This window comes from Manihot esculenta, chromosome 11 (assembly GCF_001659605.2).
Source record: "Manihot esculenta cultivar AM560-2 chromosome 11, M.esculenta_v8, whole genome shotgun sequence".
In the NCBI taxonomy this organism is placed as follows: Eukaryota; Viridiplantae; Streptophyta; class Magnoliopsida; order Malpighiales; family Euphorbiaceae; genus Manihot; species Manihot esculenta.
In genome coordinates, this window is record NC_035171.2 from 30,002,737 (window position 1) to 30,016,802 (window position 14,066).

The following is a 14,066-nucleotide window of genomic DNA, read 5'->3' on the forward strand; positions in this document are numbered from 1 at the left end:
ATCTCTTTCGGCTTCAAACTCATTGTCAATCTTTTAAGTTTTTTTTTTAATATAATGTATTTTTTTAAGTCTAGAAAAAATCTAATAAATCAGATCCAAACATAAATTAAGCTTTAAATGGTTGGATAATTAAGAAATTGAAGCATGATTAATAGCAGAAATTAAAACAGAATAACTTAATGGAGTAATATAGTTGACCTCCAATATTATTATTATTATTATTGTTTTTACAAAATCATGATGATTAATCTTCTAGAAAATTCAATAGTAGAAACTGCAATATTTGACTGCAGAAATTGGGAAATAGTAAGATTGCCACTAATTTACAACTATAATGCAATTGGCAGCCAAATGGTCAAGTAATTGAGATATTGTTTGCTGAATTCTGCTACTTACTTAAGGAACAAGTAAATTAGCAAAATGTAACTAAAGATTAAACATATTAATAATTAGCAGCTAAATACATTGTATATATATATAAGAAGATAATATTTTTTAATATAGTATTTTAAATCAAATGGCAAACATTTGTACGCCACAAAATATTAAAATAATTTAAAATTTATTATTAAATTTTATAATAATACCAATGAATATTTTATAATGAAATTATAGTCTCTGTTAAAAAATAATTATTTATAACAGCAAATATTATTTTTAAATTTTTTTTATTAATGCCCATAAATTTTATTGTTATTATGTTTTTATATATTATTAATGGCAATTATTTTTTAATTTTTATAATAAAAAAATAATATTATTATAAATTTACTATTAATAGAATGATAGAATAAGAGAAAAAAAGAAAGAAAAGAAGATGATTACAACTTCAACCATAACAGCTGGATTAGGGAATAATGACTTAATTTATAGAGATAATCATTAGTATTCATCTAACTAATGACTAAGGTTGAATTTATAATTTTATCTTTTTAAAATATGAAAAGCAATTGAAGTATTGAGTATGAATCTGTTGATTTATCTACTTTAAGATTATAGATCAATATGTGGCTTCAATGAATCCAACCAAATTAGACATGTTTTTAAAAATTGGAAGAAGCTGTCTTGTTGGGATTAATAAAGAAAGAAAATTCATAGTTCTTTATAAGATGAACATCAAAACCATCTCCATTGTCTCTGTCAGAAAAGAAACAAACCATGCACTCTTTGATGTAAAGGTGTGATCAGTGGCATGTGCATTGTTGATATTAATCAATGCCAACAAAAATCTATTCTTATTTTACTCTGCTAATGTATGAGTGTATATAATGTGATGACTGCTGAGTCTCTACTATCCGACTACTCGATCGATTAGAAGAGAATTAATAATTTTTTATAAATAAAAATATATTAAGTTGAAAATATTAAAAAAAAATATTAAAATTAAATTTAATTGTGTGATCTTAATAGTACTAAATTATAAAATAACTTTTTCAAATTGAGTTTTTCAATATTAATTAAATGATATTTTTTTCATAAAACATTTATAGTCTTCAAATCAACTTAATAAATGATTCGATTATTAAAAAGGAAGATGCTAAAAAAAAGAAAAAAAAGCTATAAAAATACCTTCGCGATTCAGAGATAGAGAGGAGAAGTATGGCAAAAGCAAAGTAAGAAGAATGGTAATGGAAATATAAATATATGAAAAAATTACTATTTAATATATATAATATAGAAAATTTTATTTGTTAATCTTTTATTTTTAAAAAATATATTAAAATATTTTTTATATTTTAAAAATTTAACTAATTAGTTTATTAATTAATTTTTTCATTAAATATTTTATTATTTAATTCTTATAATTTTAAAAAATTTATTAGTCGATCTCTAAGATTTTTAATAAATTTATTAATTAATTATTCCGTATCAGATGTTTTACTCTTTTTTTTATAATATTTAATAGTTAAAATTAATCAAGAGATTAATTAATAGACTTTAAAAATATTAAAAAAAATTTATTATATTTTTTAATATCAATAAAAAGTAAATTTATTTATACTATAAGTGGTAATTTTAATATTAATAAATTAATAAATAAATTTATTTATATTATAAGAATTAAATAGTAATTTTATATATATTCTGTCGAGCAGTTCAGAAGGCAATCCAGTAGAAGATAATATAAGAAAATGTGCTTTCAATCATTCATTTTAGAGAATAAATAATCCAAAACTCTTAAATATTTTAATATAATAATTTATTTGTGTTCTATGCATCTTTCGCATAAGACAAAGAGCCACACCATTTCTTTATATGTTTGTTTTTTAAGGATTAGCATTTTTCATATGTTGGATCTGCTGGTCAATTCTTGTTCTAGTGATAAGAAAGATTCGTTAAAGTTAAAACCCTAAAGTTTTTCATAAAGAAAAATATTTTTTTTTTTGAGATTTTTATATTTTATTTAAGAGAATATATAATTTATTCTTAAATTTTATTTAAAAAGTCAGTTACCATGCTAATTTTTTTATTATTAACTTTTAATACTTATTTTTTAAAAAATATAGCTATATAATTTCTATGTACATATATAATTTATATAAACTAAATTATGTACATATATAATTTATAATTTTTCATCTAACACTGACTAGGATCTTGCCACAAACATAGAAACAACATAGAACAATTTAGAAAAATTATACATTAAACTAATAATTTAGTGGGAAACATTTTTTTTAATTTACTAATACATATTGAATTCATAATATAAATTAAAGCTTATTTGAAAGTTTATATTCATATTTATTTAGAAATTTAATTAATCAATAATAAAAATAAAATTTGAAATGTCTACAACTAAACACAAAATTTAAGGAAATAGTTTATACATTAATGAGAAATCTAGAAAAAAACATATTACCAAATAAAAATAATATGAGTGTAATCACACATTAAAGCTCACCTCTGAGTCTCACACTCAAAGATGGAAATTTGGTTAGAAAGGGAGGATGATTATGGAAATTTGCGTCACTTATAACACAAAACCGCGTCAAATGGAAACAGCCGTTTACATTCTTTTATTTTGAAATATAAATTTTATTATTTTTTAATTCAATAAAAAACTTAACATATCATGTCAAAATTAATTCTTTTAAAAAAATTACATACAAAATTATATAAAAAACTCAGAGACTCATAATATTGATGTCATATATAAATTATATGAGTAAAAAAATTAATATTTTTATTTATAAAATATGAAATATATTTTAAAAATGCTATATATTTAAATTTAAATACTAAATACTGATTAAATACTGATTTATTTTTATAAAAGGAGAGGGGAAGAATATTATTTTAGGAAATGGACAATGTTCCTTAAAAAATGGGAATGGTTTAAAAAGAATTTAATAAATTTTTTTTGTAATTGGAAGGTTTTAAATGTTTTGGTCATTCTTTACTTATTTTATAAAGCCGTCCTTTTCCTTTGTCTTTATATGTGCTTTTATGTTTTGCTTCTTCCTCTATAAATAACTTACTAAACTTTCTTTCAACAGCCTGCTTAAAGATGGAGGATTTGGGTTCTTTGTGGAGTTTCCAAGAGGTGGGGTTCTCTCTATTTTTCTCCTTCTCTAATCCCATGAGTTTCTTCCAATTCTCTTAACTCTTCTATGAATCTTCAATCTCATTCGTTTTCTGTTTGCTGGATGCTGGGTATGGTTATTGGCAATCTGGTTTTTTTTTTTCCTGTTTGTTTAAGGGGAATGGAAATCTTCCCATTGGATTAATGGTAGCCTCTGATGGAATTTTGCTTTGTGTTCTTCATCTTCAAGTTTAAGGGTTCTTGTCTTTTTTTTTTTTTCTTTCGTTTTTCTTATGTTTTCCTAACAATTCCCATACAAAACGAATTTACCTCATTTGGTGAAAAATGGGTCTCAATTTTTCAATTTCTATCTTGTTTTTGTGCTGGAGAATGTAAACTTGTTTTGTCCTGCTAGGACTGGAACATGCTTCAGTTGAAACTTTAGGGTACAAATTGTCTGTATTGATAGAAACTTGTGATATTTCATGACATGAGTTATGTGGGGACCAAATCCATGTCAATTTTTGTTTTAATGGGGGGTTTATTAGTCATATTCTCTCTTTTATTTTTCTTGAGTAGAGAAAAATTCCAAAGAATCATCATTTGACTTGAAAGACTTGTGATCTTTCAATGGTTTATTTGGAATTTCTGTTGGTGAAATGTGAATGAGATCCTTTGATTTTTATAGAAGCGTGTCTGGTTTTGTTCTTAAGGTACTGAATGTTCTTATAGTGTTTGTGAAAAATTGTCTGAGATTTACAGTATTTTATAGCTTTCAAACTTATGAATCTGTTTTTGAATTTGCAGAACTTTGATGAGCTGAAGCATAAACTTATGTGCACAACTATTGAGCTAGAGTCACTAAAAGTTGAAGCAAGTGAAAAGATGAGAAAGCACAAGGAAGATGTGAATCATTTAATTGATCTCTTAAAAATGGCATATAAAGAAAGAGATGAAGCAAGAGATCAGTTGCAGAAGCTTCTTAACAAGCTGATTCCTTCTAATTCTGCTGAATTAAATCCCATTCTTCATCAAACACAGCAACCCAAAACATCAATTGTTATACCCATGAAGACAAACTCAAGCATAACTGAATCTAACAGTCTATCAGATACATACAATCACCAATCACATGGATCTTCCCCAGTAGATTCCTTGTTTGATGCAGTTACTTCTCCAGATTTCTCAAGCATGAACATGGCTGATTCAAGTCAGATAAATTTTGGGAATAACGCCTATCTTGAAGAATATACTGCTTCTATGGCAACAGGTTTGGTTTCTCAATCTGTTCCCAAGATTGATCCAGCTGATGCTGCAATTGATAGTCTTGTTAATGGAAAAATCTTGCCTCAGAAAGGAAAACTTCTACAATCTGTTACAGAGGCAGGTCCTCTCCTTCAAACACTTCTTGTTTCAGGGCCACTTCCCCAATGGAGAAATCCTCCTCCAATGGAACTTTTCAATATTCCACCATTTTCTATTAAAGGTTGTGAAGTTGCAAGTACTATTGATCAGAAACCTGCTCCAAATGCAAATTCTGCAGACCAGAAACCACAGAGTTTAGCTTGTCCTGATATGTTTCGTGGTTCTTCTCAAATGTGTTCTGTTTCCATGTTAAATTTTACGAGTGGTGCTTCTGGTTCAAGTTTAGGGAGCTTTTGGCCATTGAATTCTAGCAAGCGGCAAAGATTTCTTTGAGATTAGATACTTTTTGTTACTTTTTCTTTCCTTATTGTAAAAAAAAAAAAGAAAAAAAAATCAAATTTCAGGGGTTGATGGTGTAAATGAGATAGGTTGTTTTGGGGTTGAATGGCAAAGCTAGTTGGCTTTTTTGCCTGCTTCTGCATTAGAGAGCTATATTTCTTGCTGGTGCTTGATTAATCAAAATTTACTTCTTTTTCCCTGTTTTCCACTTGAATCGGAATTGAAAATGAAGAAACCCCAAGCATGCAGATGAAAATGACATGCAGGTTTTGTGCTCTGCACCGAATTTTGACGATAAACAGGGTCCCAGAAAATTTCCAATGGAAACATTGTATTGGCTTAGACCATCGAAAAGAAATAGTTATTGAATTTTGCATTTGTAAATTTTTTTTCTTTTTTGATTAGAGGACTGAGTGTGGGGACTTGAATCGGGTATATATCTTTAACAACTGACTTGGTCATGCTAGCTTAGCATTTGTAAATTTAGTCTATGAAGTCACGGGAACTGGAGTTGTTGCTCAGGGTTCAAATGTCTTGTACATTGTCTAGAATGCACATCGCAGCATGTTCTTCTTTTGTTATTTTCTTGCAAGTCACCGTTAAGGAGCAGGGCCAATGCCACATCAACTGTAGTATCACATGGTTAGCAGTTTGATGTTGAGAGACTTTCATTACATAAAATATGAGACTAGTCCAACTTCACCTTCCTGCTTTAGTTATCAGATAATCTTTCAAATGCAGAGCCAAAGATGATGCAAAGTTGGTCTAGGATTTTCTTTTCTTAGTCCTCTCATTGATAGGTTAAATAGAAAATTAGCAGGATTTTTGGCAGGATCTAAGCCAGGGACAAAGAAGGAAACATGTTCTGCCAACTAAAACAATGGAGTTTCCTTAAACTTATCAACCACCTGTATCTCTATCATCTGTTCATACATTGATTTATCCGGTGATTATGATTTCCTAAAGGGGCTTAAATCAATCAATTCAGCTTCGTTCAAAGCCTTCTGGAAAATCTTGTTCTGCCATAAACTTGAGCATAGCATGTCTTCAGCTTCAAGTCCGATACCAGCTCAACAGCTTCAACCAGAAGGCTTTTCGCAGTGGAATCCATATGTGATTGGTTCGGTTATTGTTGTCTGCACTATCATTGTCTTGTTCAGCTATTACAGAATACTAATACGACTTTGCTGCGCGCTGAATGCTCTAACTTTCTCTGAAAACCGAGTTCAAATGAGGCGGATAAGTGAGAATAACCCGGAAGATTCATCGTTGCAGTATAACTGTCATGGACTGCAATCTACCATCATGCACTCCCTACCAATTTCTCAGTACAAGAAGGGGAAGGAAGAGGAACCAAGAGCAAGCAACTACGAATGTGTAGTTTGCTTGGGGGAATTCGATGAAGGGGAGTGGCTGAAACATCTACCAAACTGTGCTCATGTGTTTCATGTTGCCTGCATTGACACTTGGTTTCAGACACACTCAAATTGCCCCATTTGCAGGTCTCACGTCCATGATTCAGGTCATGAACATTCCATTTCCATGAACACAATGCTGGAGAGTCTCAGGAGGGAAGACTTTCCATGACAGAACAGAGCATAATAAATCCGAAACTCTTTACCAGAACCAGAAGAAAAGGCGCTTGACTTGTTTCACGTCATGTAGAAAACATCAGTAGCCTCGAGGGATTTCCTGCAGGAAGCCAAGAAGCTGATGATTTCCATGAAATTGATATTTCTGTGGATTAGGTTCTTCAGGCAACAGATTATACAAGCCGAGTTCGCCACTTTTTGCCGAAGAAAAGAGGCTCTAACTTGCAGCAGCGCAACAGGAGATATCATTTCTTGAAAAAATGCAAATGACATTGTAAGTTCAAATTCGATGGTGGATGGTAACCTTTTCGCTTGATGTTAAGGATTTCTGTTTGTTAGTTTCACCTCAAGCAATTTCTACTAGAACACCGGATCATAATTTTTTTTTAAAAAAATCATTGGATAAAACATGAGGTATCAAGCAATCAGGTAATATCCAACATCGTACGAAAAGCCAAATAGAAAACTTCAAGCCTATAAAGTCCCCAATTATATTAAAAACGATGGAACATAACAAGAAAGCAGTACCACAAGTTTACAAGTTTGAAGTAATTTAGCAAATCTCTCTGCAATTTAGCAAATCTCTCTGCTTGATGTCACAGCAAAAATACCTTACTCTGAAACAAAACAAAATGATGAGAACTAGAAAGCGACAGCCTGTAACTAATTTAAATGATGCCGATTTTGTTTGCCACATCCAAGGCATCAAAATCCGGTGTCAATCTGACATATGCTTTCTTCGTCCCATCAGGCCTAGAACAGAGGGGGGAAAAAGTTAGTTTAGACAAGTTTTTAGAGATATGCTAAATAGAATAGATAAAGAGGAAGAACCATTTCTAACTTAATCAACATTAAGTTTCATATGTCACAATTAGCAATTTCAAAGACGCCGGTTTGCATGCTGATTACCTTGTGTATACAGATAAGATTGGACTTCAATTTATACATGAAAAAGGATGCAATATTTTTTTGAGATGAAGTGAGATTATAAGAGTGTCTCAATAACAAATAAAAGTAAGATCAAGAGTTGCTTGCATTGTGCTTGAATATCTAATGATAATGGTTTAGTTTATTCTCAATGTGTCCTTGTGATGCCTCTCCTACCATGCAGATGCATGCAGGACATATAAATGCCTACATTTGCTTATATGCACCAAGACTCCAGGCCTTGTTCGTATGTCATCAGAAAAAAAAAAGGAGAAAAGAAAAAGGAAAATAATCATTGCCTAACCCTCAGCATGAGATTCAGAAAAATTATTTAGGCAATAAATGCACAAAGAATTATGCTTAATGCCTAACTCACAAGTTACAAACTTGAACATTTGGCCACCTCTACACAAAAAAAAAAAAGGATTAAGGAACAACCTGATCAATGTATTAACTTTCTTGGCCTGAATATCATACATCTTCTTGACTGCATCCTTGATCTTTTTCTTGTCAGCACGAATATCAACTATGAATACAAGGGTATTGTTGTCCTCAATCTTTTTCATAGCTGACTCAGTAGTGAGAGGAAATTTCAAAATCTGATACTGATCAAGCTTGTTCCTGGGTGGAGCACTAATGCGAGGGTATTTGGGATTCCTCTCCTTCTTCAATGTCTTTGGGCGATGAAATGTAACCTTAGTTCTGATCTTACTGGCCTTCTTCTTGAAGGTTGGACCAGACTTCACTGCTTTTGCAGCCTTGACAGCCTGTGCCTTTGCATCAGGCTTTTTTGAACTGTCAGCTGCGCATATAGCACACATGCTAAATAATCAAAGAGAAGAAATATCCATAAACATGCATCCATTGCATTATAGCTTAATATCACTTCCTGTATTAAGAAAATGAGTGGGAGTTTTCTCAAGTGCAAGGTCATCTCCAACAATGATAATTGAGCTTATACTCCCGAGAGACTAAAAAAACAACTATACAAGCACAGTAATTAACAATGAAATAAAGTTTCTAGGAACAATACAAAGATAGAGAACCCATTAGAAATAACTAACTTGTGAATATAAGAGGTCATTACTCCTAAATCTTAATCACTCATGAGGTAAGCACTTTCTCTGCTCTACTGATTAATAGAAAGAAAGTTATATATAATAACAAGTACAAGCCTAAAAAAACCCGTAGTCAAGCCTATTTTTCAGTAAAAATTTAGTACAAAATAAACAAACCCAACAAGCCCTTCAAATAAAAACTTGAAACCAGCAAAACAACACACTGAACAAACATACTCATTTTCCACCATTCAATATCTATCAAACCACAAAATCCAGTGCTTTTCCTAATCCTTCTAATAGCAATCATCACCATTAAAACAAAAAAGAATTCTGATTACAGCCAAACAAAAAGATGAAATGAACTTGTCTAACTAAAATATGCATTCCTCGCCACTGCATTTTGGATACAATAACATAAAAGAGAGTAATAGAAGGTTCAAAAGACGAGCCAAAACTAAAAACTAGTCAATAAAACACCAGATATCACCAGTCTATCATGCTTAAAAAAGAAAATAATGCTTCATGGGACTAAAATCATACCTTTAGCTGGCGCCATTGCTACTAATCCACAATAAAACTAGACCTTTCTAATTGCCTGAAACCCTAAAACAAAGAGAAATTGTTATTCATCAACTCTCAGATGACTGTATAGATAAAGAGACACAGAGAGAAATAGACACCTGTGGGCGAACAGCAGCCGAGCCGTAACTAGGGTTTGAGAGAGCTGCAAGGGGAAGAAGGGTTTTATAAAGAGAGACCCGTTGGAATTAACGATACCCAGCGAACTGGTTTAAATTGGGCTGAGATTCTCTATGCTCTGGCCCATGGTGATGGGCTGGATTGTGAATAAATTTTGTTTTGTAATCAATGGGCTTCCACTAAATGAGAACTACTATTCTGTACAATAATTTAAATTTAAATTTAAATTTAAATTTTATTCATATATATTTTCTAATCCACCCGGTATTCAAAGTCCATTGATCTAACTAATCCATAAATATTGATATTATTTATTTTAAAAATATATAAAAAAAATAATTATTAAATAACTAATTGAAATTTTATTTTTTAGAATTTTAATTTATTAATATTAAAATCATATTCAAGATTGAAAGTGGTCGAGTTTGAAATAAATCAAAACCAAATTGTATAAAAAAAACTTTCCCAAACATAAGGCAAAATGGTATCAATTTACTTTCAAAATCATCTGATTAAGTAGAAAAGTTTCTTAGAAGAGCTGTTTTTTATTATTATAATTTCTTTTTTAAGAAATCAAAATGCTCTATGCTCACCTTTGAAATCCTCGTTATAATGAAGGAAATTGAAATTGCAAATTAATATGGTTGGTCTGTTTACAACTTATTCATTTGGAAATTGCAAATTATTGTATTGTTTTACAGAAAAAAAAAATCAAACTCTATATAACACATTGTAAGCTTCTTTTTTCAATTTCCAAAGCATGAAATTTTCAGACAGTGCAAAATTTACTCTTCTTCTAGTGAGTCCGTGTGATTTATATTTGGGTTTTTGATGAATCCTGCTAAAGGTCCTTGTATGTCAGAACCGTAAATATGACCCATTTTGGTTCGCTTTGTTTCCAGGTACCTTTTATTTTCCTCTGTAATGGATGTCAACACTGGAACTCTTCCAATCACTGCCAATCCATATCCCTTCAATCCTGTGAATTTTGCTGGATTATTTGTCATCAGACGCATTGTTCGAACTCCTATGTCCCTTAGAATCTGCAGCCATCCAATTTGAAAAACAGTGAAAACCAAACATTATGGATCAATTCAATTTAAAATTAAATTAAATAAAATACACCGAAAACTGAATTATAAAATATGTAGAAATTAAATTAAATTGAATTAGAAATATTATTAAATCGAATCAAGTTGAATTATCTTTAGATTCAACTAGATTTGGCCCATTTTGTTTAGAGTGAGATTTTTATAGAGCATGTTAAAAACTGACCTGAGCACCGATACCGTATTCGCGTGCATCGACAGCTAAACCAAGTTCAATATTAGCTTGGACAGTGTCATGGCCTTGATCCTGCAAATTGTAAGCTCGAAGTTTATGACCAAGCCCAATCCCTCTTCCTTCATGACCTCTAAGATAAACCACAACGCCTCTACCAGCTTGTTCGATTAATTGCATTGCTAAATCCAATTGGTTTCCACAATCACAACGAGCTGATCCAAAAATATCTCCAGTTAAACACTCTGAATGAACCCTCACAAGAACATCCTGTCCAGCTCCAACATCACCCTGTTGATTTTCATTTATAAAAATGCTTAAAAATATGCACTTTCTTCAACAGGATGAAGAACAGATGCAACGACAAGTGTTTGATTTTGATTACCTTAACAACTGCTACATGTTCTGTTCCATCTAGCTTTGATTTGTAGCAGTATGCTTGAAACAGACCCCATTTGGTTGGCAGACGAGAAATCGCAGTTCTTTCAACCAAATTTTCTCTTTTTCTCCTGTATCTGTAACAGTGAAACAGAAACGAAACCAAATATTGATTAAGTGATCAGTTCAGTATTGATCAGTTTAATCAACCCATAAAATCTTGCATCTGACCTTATTAAATCGGTTATTGAGACGATTGGGATGCTGTGCTCTAATGCCAAGTTTCTTAAACCAGCTAAAGAAGTCATGGAACCATCCTCTGGATCAACAACGGCTGAAAGAACAGAAACTGGCTGCAATCCTGCAAGCATTACTAAGTCTACAGAAGCCTCAGTATGACCTGCTCTTCTCAGAACCCCACCACTTCTATACTTGAGTGGAAACACATGGCCCGGCCGCCGAAAATCTTCGGGTTTCGATTCAGGAGATGCAAGAGCAAGAACTGTCTTGGCCCTGTCTTCTGCTGATACTCCAGTGGACGTTCCAGTTTTCGCATCCTAAAATATATGTGAATATCAATTCAAGCCTGAGAATAATTACGGGACCCTTAGGACTCGCCAAGCTTACCACTGTGATGGTGAAAGTTGGGGCTGAAGAGTCTTCATCTTCTGTCTCTGGAGACATTAGAGGAAGCTTCAACTTTTCAAGATCCTCCTCTTTCATGCCTACAGAAACAATCCCTGATCCATGTTTAACCATGAATGCTACATGCTTGGGACTTGTAAGAGATGCTGCCATGGCAATGTTTCCTTCAATATCGCCATTTTCATCATCTACAACGATCACAAACTGAAAATTTTCGCACACACTTTCATTATCTTGTCAGATTATAGCAGAGAATATGAGAGGAGAGATCGAAATTCACCTTTCCTTGGCGGAGAGAACTTATTGCTTGCTCAATTGAAGAGTAGCCTGGAGATGGGCAGTCAGGATCACCTTCAGCGTCACTGACGAAGAAATCGATTGTTTCAGGAGTAATTTCAGCATCAAGTGTTTCAAATGGTGCTGTAGCAGATTCATCAAAAGTACTAAGCTGCAGAGATCCATTCTCGTTTCCCTTCAAAGAACTATCATCAGAAAAATTTCCACGTCCAATTCCAGGACTCACCCCAATACCCCAACATCGGCTCAACAACCTGTGTCTGTATAACCCAGTTCCTGCACTGCTGGGAGCTGCAAAAATCCGATGAAAACTGAAACAGAAAAATCATTTGAACATTAAATCCCATGAAGAAATATCAAAGCTTTTGTCTTTCCCTGCTGGGAAAATATGTTTGTAAAATACCTTGAATGGATGAGGATACGGGGACAGGAGATGTGAGGAACAAAGGCACAGTCCATGGGAAGGAAACAGTTAAAGAGATTGAGCTTGTTGTTTGTAGAAATCAAGAATTTGCTCTGGTTCTTGGTGGTTCCTCCATGATTTGGAAGTTGCAGGCCATGCATGTAAACAAGAAAAGCCCACCTCTAGTTTTGGATTGTGTTTCTATTCAGAGCCGTAATCCAAAAGTTTCATCCGACTGATGTTATGGATTTTGGTGACCACTAGCTTTCCTTTTTTTTTTTTTTTTTAAAAAAAAAAATTAATTTTCCTGTTTATTTTCTTTCTTTTGTTTTATTTTCTTTTAAAAAAATAAATCTACAATTAAAAAAATCACAATCTTTATCCATCTCCGTCTATGTACAACCCCACTTACAAATGCTTATGACATATTTAATTATTTCTATTGACCTTTATTTGTTAGAAAATATTTTTATATTTCCTGACCTTTAAAATAAAAAAAAATAATAGATAAAATATTTTTTTATTAAAGAAAAATTAAATTATTTTTAAGATAAATAACTTTTTAAAAAAATTACTACTTAATTTTTATAATACGGAAAAATTTTTAATTTTAAAAAATATATTAAAATATTTTTAATATTTTAAAAAATTTACTAATTTATTTCTCTATTAATTTTATTATTAAATATTTTATTATTTAAATTCTATAATTTTAAAAAATTTATTAATCGCTCTCATATATTTAAAAATTTTATTAATTAATTTTTCTGTATCAAAAGTATTTTAAATCAGTTAAAACTAATAAAGAAATTAATTAATAAAAATATTAAAATATTTTAATATATTTTTTAAAATTAAGAGATTAACCAGTAAATTTCTCTATATTATAAAAATTAAATAGTAATTTAAATTATTTTTCAAGAATTTTATTTATACTGTATATATAAATTTATTAATATATTTTATTTTTTAAATTAAAATAATTAAAATAAAAAATAAGTTATTTATTAATATATTTTATTTTTAAATTACAATTAAAATAAAAAATAAGTTTTTTTTTAAAAAAATTAGGGAAAACATTTTTTTAAAACAAGTTATTTTTTGAAAATATTTTCCTTGGAAACTTTTATTTTCTTTAACAAAAAATGACAACCTAGAGAAGCTTCGTAAAATTTGGAGATTGATCTGATCCTGGTGAAGAACCTTACACTAAAGCAAAGAGGAGTTGTAAGTGGAACCAAGAGTCCACTTAAGTAATAGGGAGAAGAGTGGAAAGTTCCATGCAAAGTTGTCAAGCACCTACGTAATGAGTAGTTTTAATTATTTATTGTAATACTATTGGTTTCGTATATTATTTCAATACGATGAAACAATATGTCTGAAATATTTAATAATTTTATTTTTTATGTTAGAAAGATATATATTTTTATTATTATTATTTGTTTATAAAATGGAGATTAAATATTAGAGAATAAAATTTGAAATTTTTCAAATTTAAAATAAAATAAAGGGAAAATTACTTTATAGTCCATGAGGTTTAACGTAATTAACAC

The 14,066-nt window shown here is 30.7% G+C and overlaps 4 protein-coding genes across 8 annotated transcripts; 2 read left to right on the forward strand and 2 right to left on the reverse strand.

Annotated features, from left to right (window-relative positions):
- Positions 1-3,441: 3,441 nt before the first annotated feature.
- On the forward strand, positions 3,442-5,429 carry LOC110626523. Of its 2 annotated transcripts, none has more exons than XM_021772483.2 (2): positions 3,442-3,547; positions 4,334-5,429. In XM_021772483.2, the coding sequence occupies exons 1-2, from the start codon at positions 3,512-3,514 to the stop codon at positions 5,222-5,224; spliced, it is 927 nt and encodes a 308-aa protein (XP_021628175.1). In that variant the 5' UTR covers positions 3,442-3,511; the 3' UTR covers positions 5,225-5,429. The 2 variants fall into 2 exon arrangements, with proteins under 2 accessions (XP_021628175.1, XP_021628174.1); XM_021772482.2 differs by lacking the exon at positions 3,442-3,547 and adding an exon at positions 3,554-4,239.
- A 198-nt stretch (positions 5,430-5,627) lies between these two features.
- On the forward strand, positions 5,628-7,146 carry LOC110626524 (RING-H2 finger protein ATL1). The gene has a single exon (XM_021772484.2). It carries the CDS (start codon positions 6,272-6,274, stop codon positions 6,815-6,817), a length of 546 nt encoding a protein of 181 aa, XP_021628176.1. The 5' UTR covers positions 5,628-6,271; the 3' UTR covers positions 6,818-7,146.
- Positions 7,147-7,283: 137 nt separating this feature from the next.
- On the reverse strand, positions 7,284-9,534 carry LOC110626525 (60S ribosomal protein L23a). Of its 2 annotated transcripts, none has more exons than XM_021772487.2 (4): positions 9,491-9,534; positions 9,351-9,405; positions 8,188-8,551; positions 7,284-7,575 (listed from the first exon to the last, which is right to left on the reverse strand). In XM_021772487.2, exons 2-4 carry the CDS (start codon positions 9,364-9,366, stop codon positions 7,491-7,493), a joined length of 465 nt encoding a protein of 154 aa, XP_021628179.1. In that variant the 5' UTR covers positions 9,367-9,405; positions 9,491-9,534; the 3' UTR covers positions 7,284-7,490. The 2 variants fall into 2 exon arrangements, with proteins under 2 accessions (XP_021628179.1, XP_021628178.1); XM_021772486.2 differs by having other exon boundaries at positions 9,351-9,413.
- LOC110626522 (monofunctional riboflavin biosynthesis protein RIBA 3, chloroplastic) lies at positions 8,336-12,738 on the reverse strand. Of its 3 annotated transcripts, none has more exons than XR_006352570.1 (10): positions 12,514-12,738; positions 12,094-12,421; positions 11,796-12,017; positions 11,400-11,725; positions 11,176-11,305; positions 10,785-11,081; positions 10,416-10,552; positions 9,491-9,534; positions 9,351-9,405; positions 8,336-8,551 (listed from the first exon to the last, which is right to left on the reverse strand). XR_006352570.1 is itself a non-coding variant. In XM_021772481.2 (7 exons), exons 1-7 carry the CDS (start codon positions 12,672-12,674, stop codon positions 10,295-10,297), a joined length of 1,722 nt encoding a protein of 573 aa, XP_021628173.1. In that variant the 5' UTR covers positions 12,675-12,738; the 3' UTR covers positions 10,120-10,294. The 3 variants fall into 3 exon arrangements, 1 of the variants encoding a protein (XP_021628173.1); XR_006352569.1 differs by having other exon boundaries at positions 9,351-9,413; XM_021772481.2 differs by lacking the exons at positions 8,336-8,551; positions 9,351-9,405; positions 9,491-9,534 and having other exon boundaries at positions 10,120-10,552.
- Positions 12,739-14,066: the final 1,328 nt, after the last annotated feature.

Excerpts from the sequence above, each read along its gene's own strand:
- LOC110626522 (XM_021772481.2), bottom strand. The coding sequence starts at position 12,674 with ATGCATGGCCTGCAACTTCCAAATCATGGAGGAACCACCAAGAACCAG. Across the intron at positions 11,082-11,175 it reads AACATGTAGCAGTTGTTAAG|GGTGATGTTGGAGCTGGACA; the intron begins GTAATCAAAATC and ends GAAAATCAACAG. Across the intron at positions 10,553-10,784 it reads AATACGGTATCGGTGCTCAG|ATTCTAAGGGACATAGGAGT; the intron begins GTCAGTTTTTAA and ends GGATGGCTGCAG.
- LOC110626525 (XM_021772487.2), bottom strand. Across the intron at positions 7,576-8,187 it reads AAAGTTAATACATTGATCAG|GCCTGATGGGACGAAGAAAG; the intron begins GTTGTTCCTTAA and ends CCTCTGTTCTAG.
- LOC110626524 (XM_021772484.2), top strand. The coding sequence starts at position 6,272 with ATGTCTTCAGCTTCAAGTCCGATACCAGCTCAACAGCTTCAACCAGAA.
- LOC110626523 (XM_021772482.2), top strand. The coding sequence starts at position 4,192 with ATGAGATCCTTTGATTTTTATAGAAGCGTGTCTGGTTTTGTTCTTAAG. Across the intron at positions 4,240-4,333 it reads TGTCTGGTTTTGTTCTTAAG|AACTTTGATGAGCTGAAGCA; the intron begins GTACTGAATGTT and ends TTGAATTTGCAG.